Raw genomic sequence first — 15,694 nt, forward strand, 5'->3', positions numbered from 1 at the left:
ACAATCATGACCCCTTTCGAGCCCTGGAACCCCCACGGGCTGCCACTCCTTCATTCCATAAGTATTCACTGAGCATCTACTGTATGATCTTACTCTTCTCGGCATGGGAAAAAGAGACAGGAAATAATAAACATAATAACTAAGTAAAAATAGTAAAGTTTCTTAGCAGGTGGAAAAAGCTACAGATAATAGAGACATAAAGAAAAGGGAATTACTAGGGTGGAGAGTGGCAAGGGGTAGGGTGATTTTTAAAAATATGAGTGGGCAGGGAGGGCGGGTGTGCTGAGAAGGTGAACTTGAACAAAGATTTGAAGGGAGTGAAGGAGTTAGCCAAGTGGACATCTAGGGGAAGAAGACCCATCAAAATGACTTCCCCTGCCAAGAGCCCCTTATTCAAGAACCTCAGCGTGTTGAGCTGGTTCAGGGTAAGCTGGTGGGAAATGCACAGTCCGTAACCATCACACACTACGCTCCTGGACACCACCTGGCCGTCTCCTGGGGTTGTACCACCCAAGTGTTACTGCTCAGAAGACAGGGCATCCCTTTACACGTTTACAGACTTTCACAAAGTCTCTCACAAGACAAGGACTCTGTCACTTTATACTGAATGCAAAGTGCTTCCCAAGGAAAACACATCAATCAAAGGTAGTCTGGGATGTCTACTGAAGTCATCAATGGACTTGCTTTTCAAAGAGGAGGAAAATGCATTTAACAAAAAGTTAAAATAATTCCTGTGGCATGAAGCAAAATTTTGGGTGTGCTGCAGTAAGCAATCTTCTTTTTTTTTTAATGTTATGTTTCCATTATAGTTGGCATTCAATATCATTGTGTATTAGTGTCAGGTGTATAGCATGGTTGTTAGACAGGCATATACTTGACAAAGTTTCTCCCCAACAGTTCTAGTACTTCTTAAATGAAGATTCCTTTTACAAAGCAATACGGGAATTCGATAGGCGAATGAATATAAACAAGCTACTGGGACACAAATGAATCTCACAGAGAGTGCTGAGCAAAAGAAGCCACTTACAAGAAATCCCACTTATATGAAGTTCAGAAGCAGGTGAAGCTAACCTTTGCTGTTAGAAATGAGACAGAGGCTGCCTTTGGGGTGCAGCGGGGGAAGGGATGGGCGAGGCCACAGGGGAGGCTTTGTGCCCTTCCATTTCTTGCCCTGGGTGCTGGTTGCCCAGGGGCGTTGATTTTGTGCTAACTCACTGAGCTGTATACTTATGATTCACACACTCTCCCGTTATTGATGTTATCTTCAATAACATGAGATTTTTCTGTTTCTGAAGGGCAATGCAGCACAAGTGGTTGCATTAGGGAGATTTCTCATTCACAGAGGAGCTGGATAACACCCGTCCTAATGATAAATGAATGAGCACTTATGACTTAGGACAGAGTTTTTAGCGATAGCATCATTCATTAATTTTAAAAGCACTGAATTCCAATCAATTTGGAGGGAAGTAAATATGATGAGCTTGAGACCTTTGTCACATGCCCCCAAAAGTCACTCGGGTGATGCTAAAGACAGTAGAGGCAAAGATGCCTGAAGAGCGTAGGAAGAAAATGGTTTCATGAAATGGAAACATGGGGAACAAAAGCATTATTTCCAAATTTATATCTTTTGCATATAATGTAAACTATGCATGTATGACTAAATTAATAATATTTTAAACAGAAACTTAGTTATTTCAAATATGTTTCTAAAAAGTTATAAGGTAAAGTTTTGGCCCCAAACAGTTGTTTGGAGCTTTGGCAGGGGGTTGGAGTTTGCTTTGGTTATTTAATATAAGCTTCTGTATTTTTCCGACCATAAGACACACCTAAGTTTTAGAGGAGAAAAATATGGAAAAAAATTTTGAAGCAAAAAATGTGGTAAAATATTTAATAACATAAATAACATGATATTTCACCAGTGTAAATGTAAGCTACATTCCAACTATAAGACGCACCCCCATTTTCCTCCCAAATTAGGTGGGGGACTGCATCTTATAGTCTGAAAAATACGGTATATACTGCTCCCCGTTTCTTGTGGCTGACGAGACTCATAATCACAAATATATATATATATATGTATATACATGTATTTTTTCAATCCTCACCCGAGGATATGTTCATTGATTTGAGAGAGAGAGAAACATCGATGGGAGACAGAAACCCTGGTTGGTTGCCTCCAGCACCCGCCCCCCGCCAGGGCAAATCACGAGTGTTTTGTATCAGCTTAGAGAACATGGGAAACTGAAACCTGTTTAAGTAAATGAATCCTACAGACCGTGCTGCCCAAGACGACAGCAGCCGCTGTCCACGTGTGACTCCTGAACACACAAGGTGGCTAGTGTGACTAAGGAGCTGAATTTTTTAATTTCACTACATTTTAATTAATATAAAATCAAAGTAAATTTAGAAACAGAAGAGGTATAAAATAGTTGTTTTTAAATACAACTTTGTTTTCCAATATATGTCACTTTAACTATTGAAAATTGAGCACCTGAATTAAGGTGTGATACAAGTGTAAATTATATACCAGATTTCAAAGATTCAGTTTATAAAAAAAATGTACGATATTTCATTACATGTTGAAAAAGTAATATTTTGGATGTATCGGGTTAATTGAAATACATTACTGAAATTAATTTCACCTCCGTTTTTACTTTTTTCACATGGCTGGTAAAAATGTAAAATTACAGAGGTGGTTCAAATTATATTTCTACTAGACAGTGCTGTTAAGAAATAAAATGTCACTTTTGATCAGAGACTATACAGGAGATAAAAGAATGAAGAAATCAAAGCTGGAGAAACCAGGGTATTTGAAGATCTGATTAATAACTGTGGCAGAAGAAGTTGGGGGAGGGGCGGTCCAGGAAGCCCGTCCTTTTCGGCGACGACGGTCTGCTAAGCCGAGACTGACCCAGACAGCAGTGCAAACGCTATCTGCGATTCCACAGCCGTCAACAAATCCAGCGACCTCGTTTTTGCTGACTGTGTTAGAGGACGGCGATGTCTGTTATTAAAGAGGCCAGGAGAATGACAGAGGCAGCGAGCACATGTCTTTCTGGGGTGACAAAAGGGAGGAGGGAGTTTTAAATTGCCCTGCTCCAAATCTCCCCTCCGTGAGAGATTTGGGTGAGGATTACAAAACACAGTTACAGCAAGTGTCTGGGTGGAAAGATTTGTTTTAACGCAACCAAGAAAATACAATAAAAGTACTTGATTCATGTGAGCCTATGGAAACTCCATCTACCGTATGTTACCATGTGTAATGTGTGCCCATGTTTTGTGACCTTTATATATGGGATTAGTATACCCATTATTATACCCACGGTACATTGTATCCATGTATAATGCACATCCTTATGTTTCCCACAAAAATTTGGGCCAAAAAGTGCGGCTTATACATGGCAAAATACGGTAGTTGGAGACAGCCAGTCCCAGGAACCCAATGTGAAAAGAGAGGAGCCCGGCCGATGACACACCCATGGCCTGTGATTGTTCATAGTTGGTATCTGGTCAGCGGGCTCCTCACTCACCTGGTGCCCTTTCCAAAGGATGCTTCATGGTATAAATAGGTGTTTGGGGAGGAGGAGGGGCAAGGGGAAAGCACTTCAGTTATATCTGGGAAATGCTGAGTGAGTTAAACTAAGTAAGCAGGTTTCTTTCTGCAGAACTTTTCGGAGCTTTGACCCTTCTGAGAAGCATCATGACCCCCCAGGAGGCTTACGACGCGCATGCTTCCCAAACACACTGGACTACACAGCCTTTTCTTCTGCGGAGCGCTGCAGGGAGGACACACAGCGAGCGGCCCTGGCCTGCAAGGAGGGAACTCTTGCTCTTCATCCCTTCGGTTTCACCCTCAGCCAGGAAGGTCCAGCACTGTCTGCTGTTAGTGCGTCTCCGAGGCAACGGGAGCCAGCTCCTGGTTTTACCCCACCTGGTGCATGGCCGGATGCTTCTGGGGCCTGTTTCAATGGCTGTGGGAGCAAGGTATATCTCAGGTGTCCCAGGCCACAGCTGTGTCCTGGAGAAGCAGACACTTGTCCCAGGAGTGAGGGGGCTGGCAGACAGCCAACCCCAATACCTGGCCCCAGGCAGAGTTCCCGAACCTGGGCACCACCAATCTCCTCCCACCAAGGGAGGATGGAGGAGATGGTAGCCTTCCAGAGGTGCCAAGTGTCACCCAGGATGGGGGAAGGGTATCCTGAGAAGAGAGCTGTGCCCAGGTCTCATTCCTCCCTAGAACAAAGCATCCATGGGCACAGGTCTGCCACCTCCCGCCTGTTCACATTCTCTTTCTCTTCTCGTCTTTTGCCGGTTCTACCAGCCTCTAGAAGAGTTTCTGATTTCTTGGATTTGGGGCAATTTCTCTGCGGAGACCACAGAGGAATGCAGGCCCGACAGCCACAGGCTGCCCACAGAGCCAACGACAGGCCTCTCTGTTCTGTGTACATCTAAAGGCCATTTTTAGGAATCCCAAGTTCGGGTTTTTTCTCTCTGATTTAACTACAAGTTCTTTTTTAATTACTATTATTTCATGTGGTATGTGCTCTGAATGCTAAAAATTACATAAAACTGCAATGCTTTACGTGGGCAAGTTGCTATCCCCTAATCAGATATTCAAATGTAGTCACTTAATAAAAAGTTACACTACAGCAGCCAATGAAGATAGTTCAGCGAGCCTATGGGGAAAAAAGAACATCTTAAATCTGAAAGGGAAAACACAAAAAGAACAACTCAGAAGCATCCCACAGATAACACAGAAACACACGAGTCCTATGGGGTAAAGGGGAGTAGTTTGTTGTTATAACCCAAAGGCGTTCTGGATCAGGTCTCACAAAAATGTACTTAGGACGGGGGACGCTGCCAAAATAGCTTCCACAGCGGTTGCCAATGACCTCACGCTCACGGCCACACCACCAATGGGCCTATTTCTGATTTTTAGCCACTGACAGGGCTGATGGCCCCTCCCGGGTTGAAATACTTCCCTCAGCCTCCGTCACTAGCACCCTCCGAGTTTCCCTCGGACCTTTCTAGATGGTTACTTTCTGCCTTTTTTTCTCTGCACAACAGTAAGTGCTAGAATTTCCCAGAGCTCAGTCCAAGGTCCTCCTCCTTCTCATTCTCTGTTCCTTCCTCAGCGATTTCATCCGTGACCACGGTTTCTATGACCAAACACCTGGGCCACAGAAACAAGGGCTTGTTCCTTCCTTAGGCTTCCTCGTCTCAGCAGAAGCCCCCACTCATCCAGCTGCACAAGCCAAACCAGCCTGGTTCCCTCGCTCCCCACAGGCCACCATCCCATCCATGAACAAGCCTGGTGATCTGCCTGGCTCCAGTTCATACACCCATCCACCTCCTGCCTCTCCACCAGGACGTCACCACCTGAGCTCAACTGTCTACAAAGAGCTTCTGGGTCTTGGATTCCTGCAGGGGGGTGGGGGAAGGGCACACAGAATTTGTCTCATTTTGGGAGAGTAATCAAGACAAGCATATGACCACCTCCCTCTCCTCAGGCTCCATTTCACTCCAACTAACCTCCCTGGACAGACCAGGAAGATCACAAGCCAATGAAAATAGCAGAGGGCAGAGGATCAAGAGAGGCTGGGGCGGGAGAGTAACTTTGTAAGAAAACAGAGACCTCCAGACAGCAGCTCCCACAGTTTTCCCTCCCGCTGTTCTGAACGCCAAGCCTGTTAGCATCCTCCCACCTCCTCCCCCAGCCTCAGGGGAAAGGGCGACCAGTTCCAGCAGCCAGTCGGCCAGTCATGTGGGCTTGCCTTTTATCACTTCTAACTTTTATTAACTTTCCCCTCTCTACTGGTTCCTTTCAGCTTTTAAAGGGGCTCAGATCTCCTATTAAAAACAAAACTTCCTTTCACCTGTACTCTTGTCTTAGCCACCACACCCTCTCTCTCTGTCTCAACTCCTGTACTCTTAAACCCACCCAGGGAGGCCTCTGACTCCGCCTCTTCCACCCCACGCCAATTGCTCTCGCAAGATGTAACAGTGGCCAAACCAGTGGGCCACCTGCGCAGTGGGCTCCAACTTGACCTCTTCCCTGCTTTGATACTGTTTTCGGCTCTTCCCTCAGCTCTGTAACATGCACGCTCTCTCCTCGCTCCCCTGCTTTGTAAAGTTCTTGTTCTGCTCTGGATGCTCTCCAGAGCTCCAGCCAGAGTGCTCTCCTCTCCCCGCTTTGCAAGCACGGTGAGTTCACATCACGAGTTCATCCTGGCCTGGGGCTCTGCCAGCTCACCAGTGGCTCCCCGAAGTGCGGTCCTCGGCCCACTGCTGGTCCAGACGTTCTGTTACCAGTCCAGGACAAGACAGGTGCAAAGAGTTAAAGTAAGCATTTAGGCACTTTCCTAGCTACTCAACATGGCGGCCATATTTTTTATTGTATTTTACAAAAATATCACTCCCTTATGGATCGGAAAACAAAACAAAACAAACAGACAAACAAAACCTAGCCCTTCACCCCAAATAATTTGAGATCTTACAGGTTTTTTTTTTTTAAATGATCTGTTTACATTGAAAAACCAAGACACTTCACAATAAGAAAATAAAACCTTTATCAACCTCTCTAAAACAAAGGAAGCCAACTAGTAAACCAAACAACAGAAGTTCGTGTGATACGGGTCCCTATTCCTACCAGGTAACAAAGAGCTGATGGTCAGGCAGGGCTGCCCCCAGGGAGAAGGCCATGAGCCACCAGGTGACGGCGGGAACCACTCCCTCACCGCTGTTACCTGCCTGCCCCTGTGGGCCTCTGAGTCTGCACCGCAATCACCTCTCCATTCTTAGCTCCTCCTGGGCTCCATCCAGCCCAACAACCACAACTGCCTTCTGGAATGTTCCCTCCAGTGTCCCACTGTTCCCTGAGTCCCAACAAGAGCCTCACCAATCTCATTACCACTCTGCTCCAAATGGCTCCTCACACAGTGTTCCCCAGCCTCACGAAGGACCACACCTCACACATCAGTCACCTGGGTGTCATTTCCAGCTTCTGTCTCCCCTTCTATGGCACACAGTCTTAATGATTCCCCCTCTGCTCTTCTGTTTTAATGTGTCCACTCGCAAATGTTTATTAGGTTCTGGAGACACAACAGTGACCAGGACACCGCATGCCCTAACAGTGCCTCACTCCTCGCCCTTGCCTCTTCTCTGCCCGGCCCCTGCCCATGTTCTTCCACACGGAGGGCAGGCTGCCTGCTGGGACACATGCTACCGTGCCTCTTCCCATCCAGATCTGCCTTTTAAAAATGTCATGATTCTCTTGGCTTGGGAGGAGACGGGGGTGCAGCGAGGAAAAGGAAGCCTTTTAAACATAATTTTCCTTTCACTCTGAATTTGCACTAATTAAATTAGATTCTCTGCACTGCACTCATAATAACAAGGCTCAGAATACTCAACAATCAGTCAAATAACTGATAAGTTATTTATATACCACAGGCAAAGTTTCACAACCCTGGGGGTTGGGGATCTTTTGTTTCATTAAAGGGAGCCAATGAGATTTTTAAAAAAATCTTCACTTGAGGATATGTCTTTTATTGATTGGGGGGCGGGGAGAGAGAGAGAGAGAGAGAAAGAAACACCAATGTATGAGAGCAACACAGACCAGTTGCTTTCTGTATGGAAACTGACCAGGAATTGAACCTGCAACCTTCTGGTGCGTGGGAGGACACTCCAATCAACTGAGCCACCAGCCAGGGCAAGCCAGTGAGATTTAAAAAATTCGTCAGGTTCCTTTCTTTAGAGGTCACGGTGTAAGTAAAATCACTTGGTTTTCTAATGGACAATGCATCTAGTTTGAGCAAGGTCACCGAGTTTCTGACCATACAGTGGGACACCCCCCAGAGGACACAGTAGTGGTTCCCTTAATTGCCTTCATTCTAAAGGCTCTGTGGTCCAGGGTGAGATAAAATAAACCTAGTTCAAAGTAGGTCGTGCAGGTCAGTGTCACCCCGCCATCATAACAGAGAGTGAATCTAAGGGACAGGGCCCAGAGCTGAGGGCAAAGGCCCCCACGTGGCCTGGACAATGGCAGAAAGTGTGACCTTCTCCTATAAGCAATGAGGCCTAGAGCCCCAGCCTCCACTGAGGGGCGGTGCTTCAAATCTGCCCCACATACCAGACCCAGTTGCTTCCATCTGTCTCCTATGCCCAGCCCGGCCTTGTGGCTGGGACACCCCCCTCTCAGTCTTTGAGGGCTATGAAGAAGACACCGCATGGCCCCTTGGTTACAAATGTGGCCTCTGGGTCAGGCAGGCTGGGTTCAAATCCCAGGTGTGCCTTTCCCAGGTGTAACTCAGGGCACACTGCATAGCTTCTCTGTGTTTCAGTTTGTTCCCTTGTAAAATGGAAATAAGTCTGCGGAGGGGTGAGATGAGGGTCAAGAGTATAGTAGGTGTAGAGCCTTTAGCACAGGGTCTGCCTGGCCCATAGGGGGAGTCCCTCTGCGGTGTAAAATCCCATCTAAAATTCAAATAAACTTATAGATATATACATAGGGGCCAGCAATATATAATGTAGCCAGAGATCAATCTTTATTGATTCATTTATTTATCTTTTGGCTTTTCCGTACTGCTGCCCCGGGGAAATTCCTGCCGCTGGAGTCTAGGGCTCTAAGCCATTTCCTGCCTGATTCACCTAAGCAGGCTTGAGGAGGGCTCCTGTTTCATGGAATCGATAGCACCCTGCCCAGAGCAGTCTTCCTCCTCCTTTTGTCCATCTCACGCTCCAACCGAGCAGGACTTGACTCTTTCTCAGCCTTGAACCTTCGTCTCATGCTCCTGTCCACACCAGGAACAGCACTGTCCACCCCGCCCCTCTGTCTCCACAAGAGTCTACCCCTCACTTTTTCAGGGCCCTCATTCTGCACCACATCTCTCCAAAATCGCCCCTCGGCCACCCGGCCACAGAACTCTCCGGCTCCGTCCAAGTCCAGTTACCGCCCAGTGGTGCCTCCGCTGTGGAAGGACCAGCCCAGGCTCCGTCGTTTGTCTGCCCCTGCCCTGAGCAAAGCCCTTCTCTCCTCCAAACTTAGTTTCCACCTGCCTAAAAGGGAGATACCACTGCCAGGACGGCCTTTTCAATGGAATTATTGTGAAGCACAAACCAGGAAATGTGTGCAATGACTGAAAACTTTAAAGTGCTCTCCAAACACATAAGCATTCTCCCAAGATGCTCCAAAGACCGTAAAGTAATTTGAAAATAAACCTGTAGGCTCTTTATTCCATATCCCTGTCTCCTTCACAATCCACTGGGAACTCTGAAGAATAGGAAATTCCAGGGCCCCACAAACCCACCAGCCCTGTGAGCCAGGCTTCAGAAGTACCTGGCGGCTGAACCTTTGTCGCAAAGGAGCAGAGACAATGCTGTGCCGCTCATTCCCACAGCCTCGCAGCTCCTCGCTCGTCCCTAGAGCATTCGGTTCGAGGACTCAGAAAACAGTCTCTCCAAGTCTGCCCATAAATCTGAATTTCAAGTGTTCTGTGGTCCATAATAAATAATTTACATAAGGGGCTGGTTGGAAGGAGCACAGCAGGATCCAAGAGGGGAAAACAATGCAGTAGCCCAGATTTAATTTGAGCAGCCAAAGTGCACAGAGAAATCCTTAGTGCACCGCGAAAAGGAAACAGAGCATCTTTTTACATCTCCCTTTGCCGCCTGTGAAAATCGTGATGGAGAGGGGCTGTAAATTATGGCATCTCCAGCTAATTTTACATGACACAGATACAAACGACTTTATTTTTCCTAATTGTGGAAAATAATGAAATCGCCTTACCCTCCTTCTATCCATGTTCTCTATCCAAAGGTTCTAATTTAAAACATTTGGTGGAAAAATAATACTGGGGCATTGTTTTCTTGAAAAAAAAATTCTAATCACTTTGAGTTTAATTCTAATATGCAGAGAACATAAGCTTATCCTGCGTGATGGTACAATGACAAAATGAGTTAATTACCAACTCATCATAAGACAGATGTACTTGTCATAGAAACAGGAGCGATTATTTCACACAAAATAATGACCCAGATAAAAAGTAATGACTGCAAGCTGTAGGCGCCAGTGACACAGCTTCATCTTGGCCTAAGTGAATGGCAATTAACAAGTGCCACCACTATATATATACATGGGGACCAAGCTATTCATCAAGTATTCACTGAAAAAACACAAATGGGTTTCAGTATATTTCTTCCCAGGAAGCTCCTGTGGTTGTCTACCTGTGTGATGACAGAAAAATTTACAACCTGTGAAACTCTGCCATCAGCGGGAACAGCTGTCGCCCGTACAGAGGAGCTTTCGGCTCCCCTCTGCTCTTTACACACTGAGGTGGTGTTTTCTCCAGAAATCCTGTCCAACGACAGAAAAGAGGAGCAGAGCAAAGGGGGCCCATTTGTCGCTCTTCTCCTGGTTGTCATGGACACTAGCCTAGAAACTGAAGCCGCAGCCAGCACTGACAGTCCGCAAATGCTGGAGACTTCCAGGTCCAGCCCTCGGCCGTGAGAGTGCAGGGGCGAATGGTGGGGCGACCTCAGCACACCTGGGTTGTAAGGCAGGAGACTGTACTTCCTCCCTGCTGACCCTGACCATGAACCACCCCTCTATGGAGAGGAGCAGAGGCGACAGACTCCAGCAAACACATCTGGAGACAAACTCGGGGTCATAAATCTCAGAAACTAGGTATACAGTAGGTGCAGGATGATACAGTGGGCTTTAAAGTGTACAATTTGGGGGGCAAAGGACTTGAACAGACACTTCTCCAAGGAGGACATACAGAGGGTTCAGAGACATATGAAAAGATGCTCGGTATCACTAGCTATCAGAGAGATGCAAATTAAAACCACAATGAGATACCACCTCACTCGGGTCAGAATGGCCATCATAACCAAAGCAACAAACAAGTGTTGGAGAGGTTGTGGAGAGAAGGGAACCCTAGTGCACTGTTGGTGGGATTGCAGACCGGTGCAGCCACTATGGAAAACAGTATGGGATTTCCTCAGAAAACTAAAAATGGAGCTGCCTTTTGACCCGGCAATTACACTGCTGGGATTATATCCTAAGAGCCCTGAAATACCAATCCAAAAGAACCTATGCACCCCAATGTTCATAGTAGCACAATAGCCAAGTGCTGGAAGCAACCTAAGTGCCCATCAGTAAATGAATGGATCAAAAAACTATGGTACATTTACACAATGGAATTCTATGCAGCAGAAAGAAAGAAGGAGCTCCTACCCTTTGTGACAGCATGGATGGAACTGGAGAGCATTATGCTAAGTGAAATAAGCCAGGCGGTGAAAAACAAATACCATATGATCTCACCTTTAACAGGAACCTAATCAACAAAACAAACAAGCAAGCAAAGTATAACCAAAGACACTGAAATTGAGAAAAGGCTGACAGTGACCAGAGGGGAAAGGGAAGGGAATTTCAGGGGAAAAGGGTAAATTTGTAGGAACAAATATAAAGGACACATGGACAATAACAGGGGGTGGGGTAGGATGGTGGAAACCGGAGGGAGGTGGGAAGGCCGGGGATTAGGCTGGGGTGGGGGGGAAAAGGCAGAGAACTGTACTTGAATAACAAAATTAGAGAAGAAAAAAAATAATAAAATAAAATATTTTCTCAAAAAATAAAAATAAAAATAAATAAAGTGTATAATTTTTGGCACTGGCCAGGCAGCTCAGTTGGTTAGAGCATCGTCTCAATATGCTAGGGTTGCAGGTTTGATCCCCGGTCAGGGCACAGACAAGAATTAACCAATGAATATATAAATAAGTGGAACAACAACTCTCAATCTCCCTCTCCCTCTCTCTCTCTCTCAATTTACAAAGTTTAAAATGCGTAATTTTTAAAACGTTAATAACAAACAGAATCAGCAGGTGTCAATGACTCATCTAACTGATTATGGAATGAACCATTAGATACTGATGTACACACACACAAACACACACACACACTGTGGGGGAAAAAGAATGGTGAGATAAAAGTTTTAAACAGAAACTGATTTGCCTTTCAGGGTACAGAAACCATACCTGTGACGTTCTCTCCTCTGTTGGAGAGATGTCCATCAGAGATACAATTCAAACACTAAAGACACACGGCATCTGAGTGCCTGCTAATCAGGACACTGTCTCCTTAAGACCCGATATGAGCAACATGCAATGGGGCAGCCACATGATGGTCAGGTTTGGTCCAGACCAAAGCACTAAATCACATGTTTTAAAAGAGCACATTTGATAGTACGGCCAGAGCCTCATGCCCTCCTCTTACCCACTTACCCTCAAATAGTCCAAGCATCCCAGTCTTAATTACAAAACCATTTCCCAAACGATTTTCCCCCAGTACTCAGATCACAGCCTAAATCCCACCTCTCAAATGCCCCTACCCAAGTTTATTGGAACACTTTCTCTGCAGCAATCTAAAGAGGATGGTCCTACTTAAACAGACATCTATACAACTTGCACAAACACTCGTGTTCTCAGGCTTATGCATGTGCGAACAAAAATTTCTTTCCCCTCATTTTCTAAGTAATAATCTGAATTTTACCGGAGTAGAAAGAGTCTCCACCTTCCTAGTAAAATTACCAGAAATTCTGACCTAAGAGATCATCTGATTCCTGGCCTATAGCCTTGGCCCCCACCATACATCAGGGGTTATTCCCAGGGCCTTGTAAAACCCAAACACTCAATAAATGTTGAAGGGAGGGAAGCAGGAAGAGAACAACAAAAAAAGAATCATTGGGTGTTTAAAGGGACAATATAATTATTTCACTCTGCTGCAAAATTCCTCTCAATAGCCACCCGCTGCTTTATAGCCAGTCCTGGCCCCTTCTCCCACCCCTCACACACACACTCCCTGTCTTCCCCAGAGGCCCTCTGATCTGCTGACTCCCTTTGCTCCCCTCCTGCCTCAGGCCCTCAAATATGCTGCTTCCTCTGTCTGGAGGGCTCCCCAACCCGCCCAGCCCAGCCCATCACCTGGGAACCCCCCTTACCCTTTTGTCTCAGCCCCAGGTCCTCATCACACCCCTTCAGGGTTTACCTGCCTGTTGCGAGGGCAGCGGGGCAGGGACCATGCCTATTTTGTTCTCTGTATCCAAGCACCTAGGCCAATTTCTGGCCCAAAGTTAGAAATATCCAACACAAGTTATTAATGAATTCACTAGTTGACTGGTTGGACCTCAAACAAACCATAATCGCCTCTGCAGGGCGGGCAATTGCCAGTTCTTGCGGAAGACTGAGTGTGGGAGAGCAAGATAAGCATGCAGCAATGCACTGAGCCCCATTTGGGCAAGGACAGTCCTTCTGCAGTAAATGCTGTCATCAAGTGCACCCTGCGATTAGGCGGAAACCTCACATGGCATGAAGAGGAGTTCAAACCAGACCCACTTCTGGGCAGAGAAGGAATCCCCTGAGACTAGGGGATTCCCTGATTCAACAGCATGCAGTGGCCACAGGACTCTGGTGCGCCCCCACCCTAAGAAAGGAAGGGGACTGGTGGCAATGGAGACCCCCAGGATGAGTGGAAGGTGGGATGTGGAGGGGTTACACCACCTTGAGGATTTTAGGGGAGTCACAGCAGAGGGGCTGCCGGCCTGGCAGCTGTTAACATCACTCTACCCTTAAAAAAGGCAGGGTCCAGGGTCCTGCCAGCCTGGGAGGAAGGAGAAGCCGATTGCTTCAGAGTCAGCTTCAGCCTGAGCAATGTGTGGGAGGGAGCTGCACCCCTGTGGGGTCAGCCCGGGTCAGAAGAGGCCTGGCTCCAGCCCAGCCCGCAGAGTCTATGGCTGACCTACCCGAAGCCAGCCCCTTGCCTGTTCTCTCAGGGGAGAAAACCTTTTCAACTGTACCCTGACTGCAGGGCTCACCTTCTTAATGAACTCCGGGATGATTTTTTGGTCTGTCAAGTGAAGTAAGGAGGAACAGCAATCTAACTCCAAGACGTAGCCTTCATTGTGAAGGTCAGTTTTCTGGGATCTGAAGAGAGAGGAAAAAACACATAGGCAAAGATTACCATTTTTCACAATATAAAAAAAATTGTAGGTGCTTGCTAAAACCCTACATTATTTCCTGAAAGTAAATGCCGAAAGTGCACTGCTGAAAAATAATTTATGGTAAACAGCTCCAATAATGGAGAGAGAGGGGGTTAGCACAGTATGCAGGTTATACATCCAACAACACACACACACACACACACACACTCCAGTAATGTACCTTTAATACATCACCTCTGCCTCTCGCACTATATCTCTAATTTTTTCCACGTTTTCTGAAGAGAATATATTCATATTTCATCACTTAGGAAATTTAAAAATACTTCAGACTTTTAAAGCACTCAATCCCTATAGAGGGCAATCTGGCAAAATCTATCAAAATTAAAGATGCATTAAGAAAAGACTACAAGGCAACTCTTGTAAACTCTTGGGAAAGAGTGATGGCTGAGGTCTGGCTGGTGTGGCTCAGTTGGCTGGAGCCATTGTCCCGTAGACTGAAAGGGTGCAGGTTCAATCCCTGGTCAGGGTGCCTACAAGAAGGCAAACAATTGATGTTTCTCTCTGTTTCTGTTTCTCTCTCTCTACCTCTCTCCTTTCCACTTCCTCTAGAAGCAATGAAAATAAAATGTCCCCGGGTGAGGATTAAAATAGCAACTGGATGGCTGAGGTCAGTGCAGAGGTGTCCAGCATGTCCCTGCCATGGCCCCATGCGGGAGTGGGGGCTGCTCCCTGCCTTTCCCACCGTGTGGACGTGCACATGATGCAGTGCCGTGCACGTTCAGAACCAGAGGCAAGGGGGCAGGAGAAGGACATTCCGCCGCTTCCGCCATCCCTTTCAGGAGCACCTGTACGACAGTAACTTGGGACTAGGAACTCCTGGAAGTCACATGGCTGGTGATCCCTTGGCCCAGGCAGGTGTAAGGCGACAGGAAGTGGGGCTGTAGTTAAGGGTCGACAGAATACTCTCTCTTCATGGGGAGTGGGACTTAGACACCCAGGTCCGGGGCTCTGTCCAGGACGCACACCACACGCACAGCCACTCTCCACTGGCTGAGGGGCTGCGAGGCCCACTTACCAGGAGCTCCACCAGGCCAGCCCCTGTGAGACCAGATGTGGCCAGAAAATTCTTAAGAAGTGAGCACCTTCACACTGAACTCCTGAGATACATATGTCCCACTGAAACGCTTCACGTGCTTATTTACTGTAATATTTTTAAATGAATTTCTAAGATTCCTATATATCATTCAAAGCAATTCATGCTACTATTAACCATGTGGGTGTGATTTACATGAAACTCAAAAGTGAAAATACTGAAGAGGACTTGGTTTTCCCCAGGTATGCGGCTGTGATTGGCTGAGCGAACATCAATAGCACATTTTGATTTTATTATTCCTTCTAACATATCCTTTCAGGAGTAGAGACTGAGGCTCATACTTTTGAAATATAAAAGAATAAACTGATTCCAAACTGCTCGGACTGGGATAAACTAATCCCCAAAGAATAAGCCAACTCTGCACCCCACTCTTCTGGCCTTGAAAACTTCTTCAAAGACTACATTCATGCTCTCATTTTCCCCGTATGTTTTTATCCCAGCCCCCTCCAAACACAAGACATACTAAGAGGAACTAAGGCAGAAGATTCCAGACTTTTGAAAGCGAAGACCTGGCCATGACATAGCATCATATGTTTTGTGTGGCGTC

The 15,694-nt window shown here is 46.4% G+C and overlaps 1 protein-coding gene across 1 annotated transcript in view; it reads right to left on the reverse strand.

The window, feature by feature from the left end:
* Window positions 1-15,694, reverse strand: part of RFTN1 (raftlin, lipid raft linker 1) — a 187,548-nt gene that overhangs the window by 76,961 nt on the left and 94,893 nt on the right. Inside the window, exon 4 of the mRNA XM_024566000.3 lies at window positions 13,869-13,977. Within this exon, the coding sequence (XP_024421768.2) occupies window positions 13,869-13,977 (109 nt within the window). The remainder of the gene's footprint in view (window positions 1-13,868; window positions 13,978-15,694) is intronic.

The sequence above is a fragment of the Desmodus rotundus genome, chromosome 8 (genome assembly GCF_022682495.2).
Source record: "Desmodus rotundus isolate HL8 chromosome 8, HLdesRot8A.1, whole genome shotgun sequence".
NCBI classification, from domain to species: Eukaryota; Metazoa; Chordata; class Mammalia; order Chiroptera; family Phyllostomidae; genus Desmodus; species Desmodus rotundus.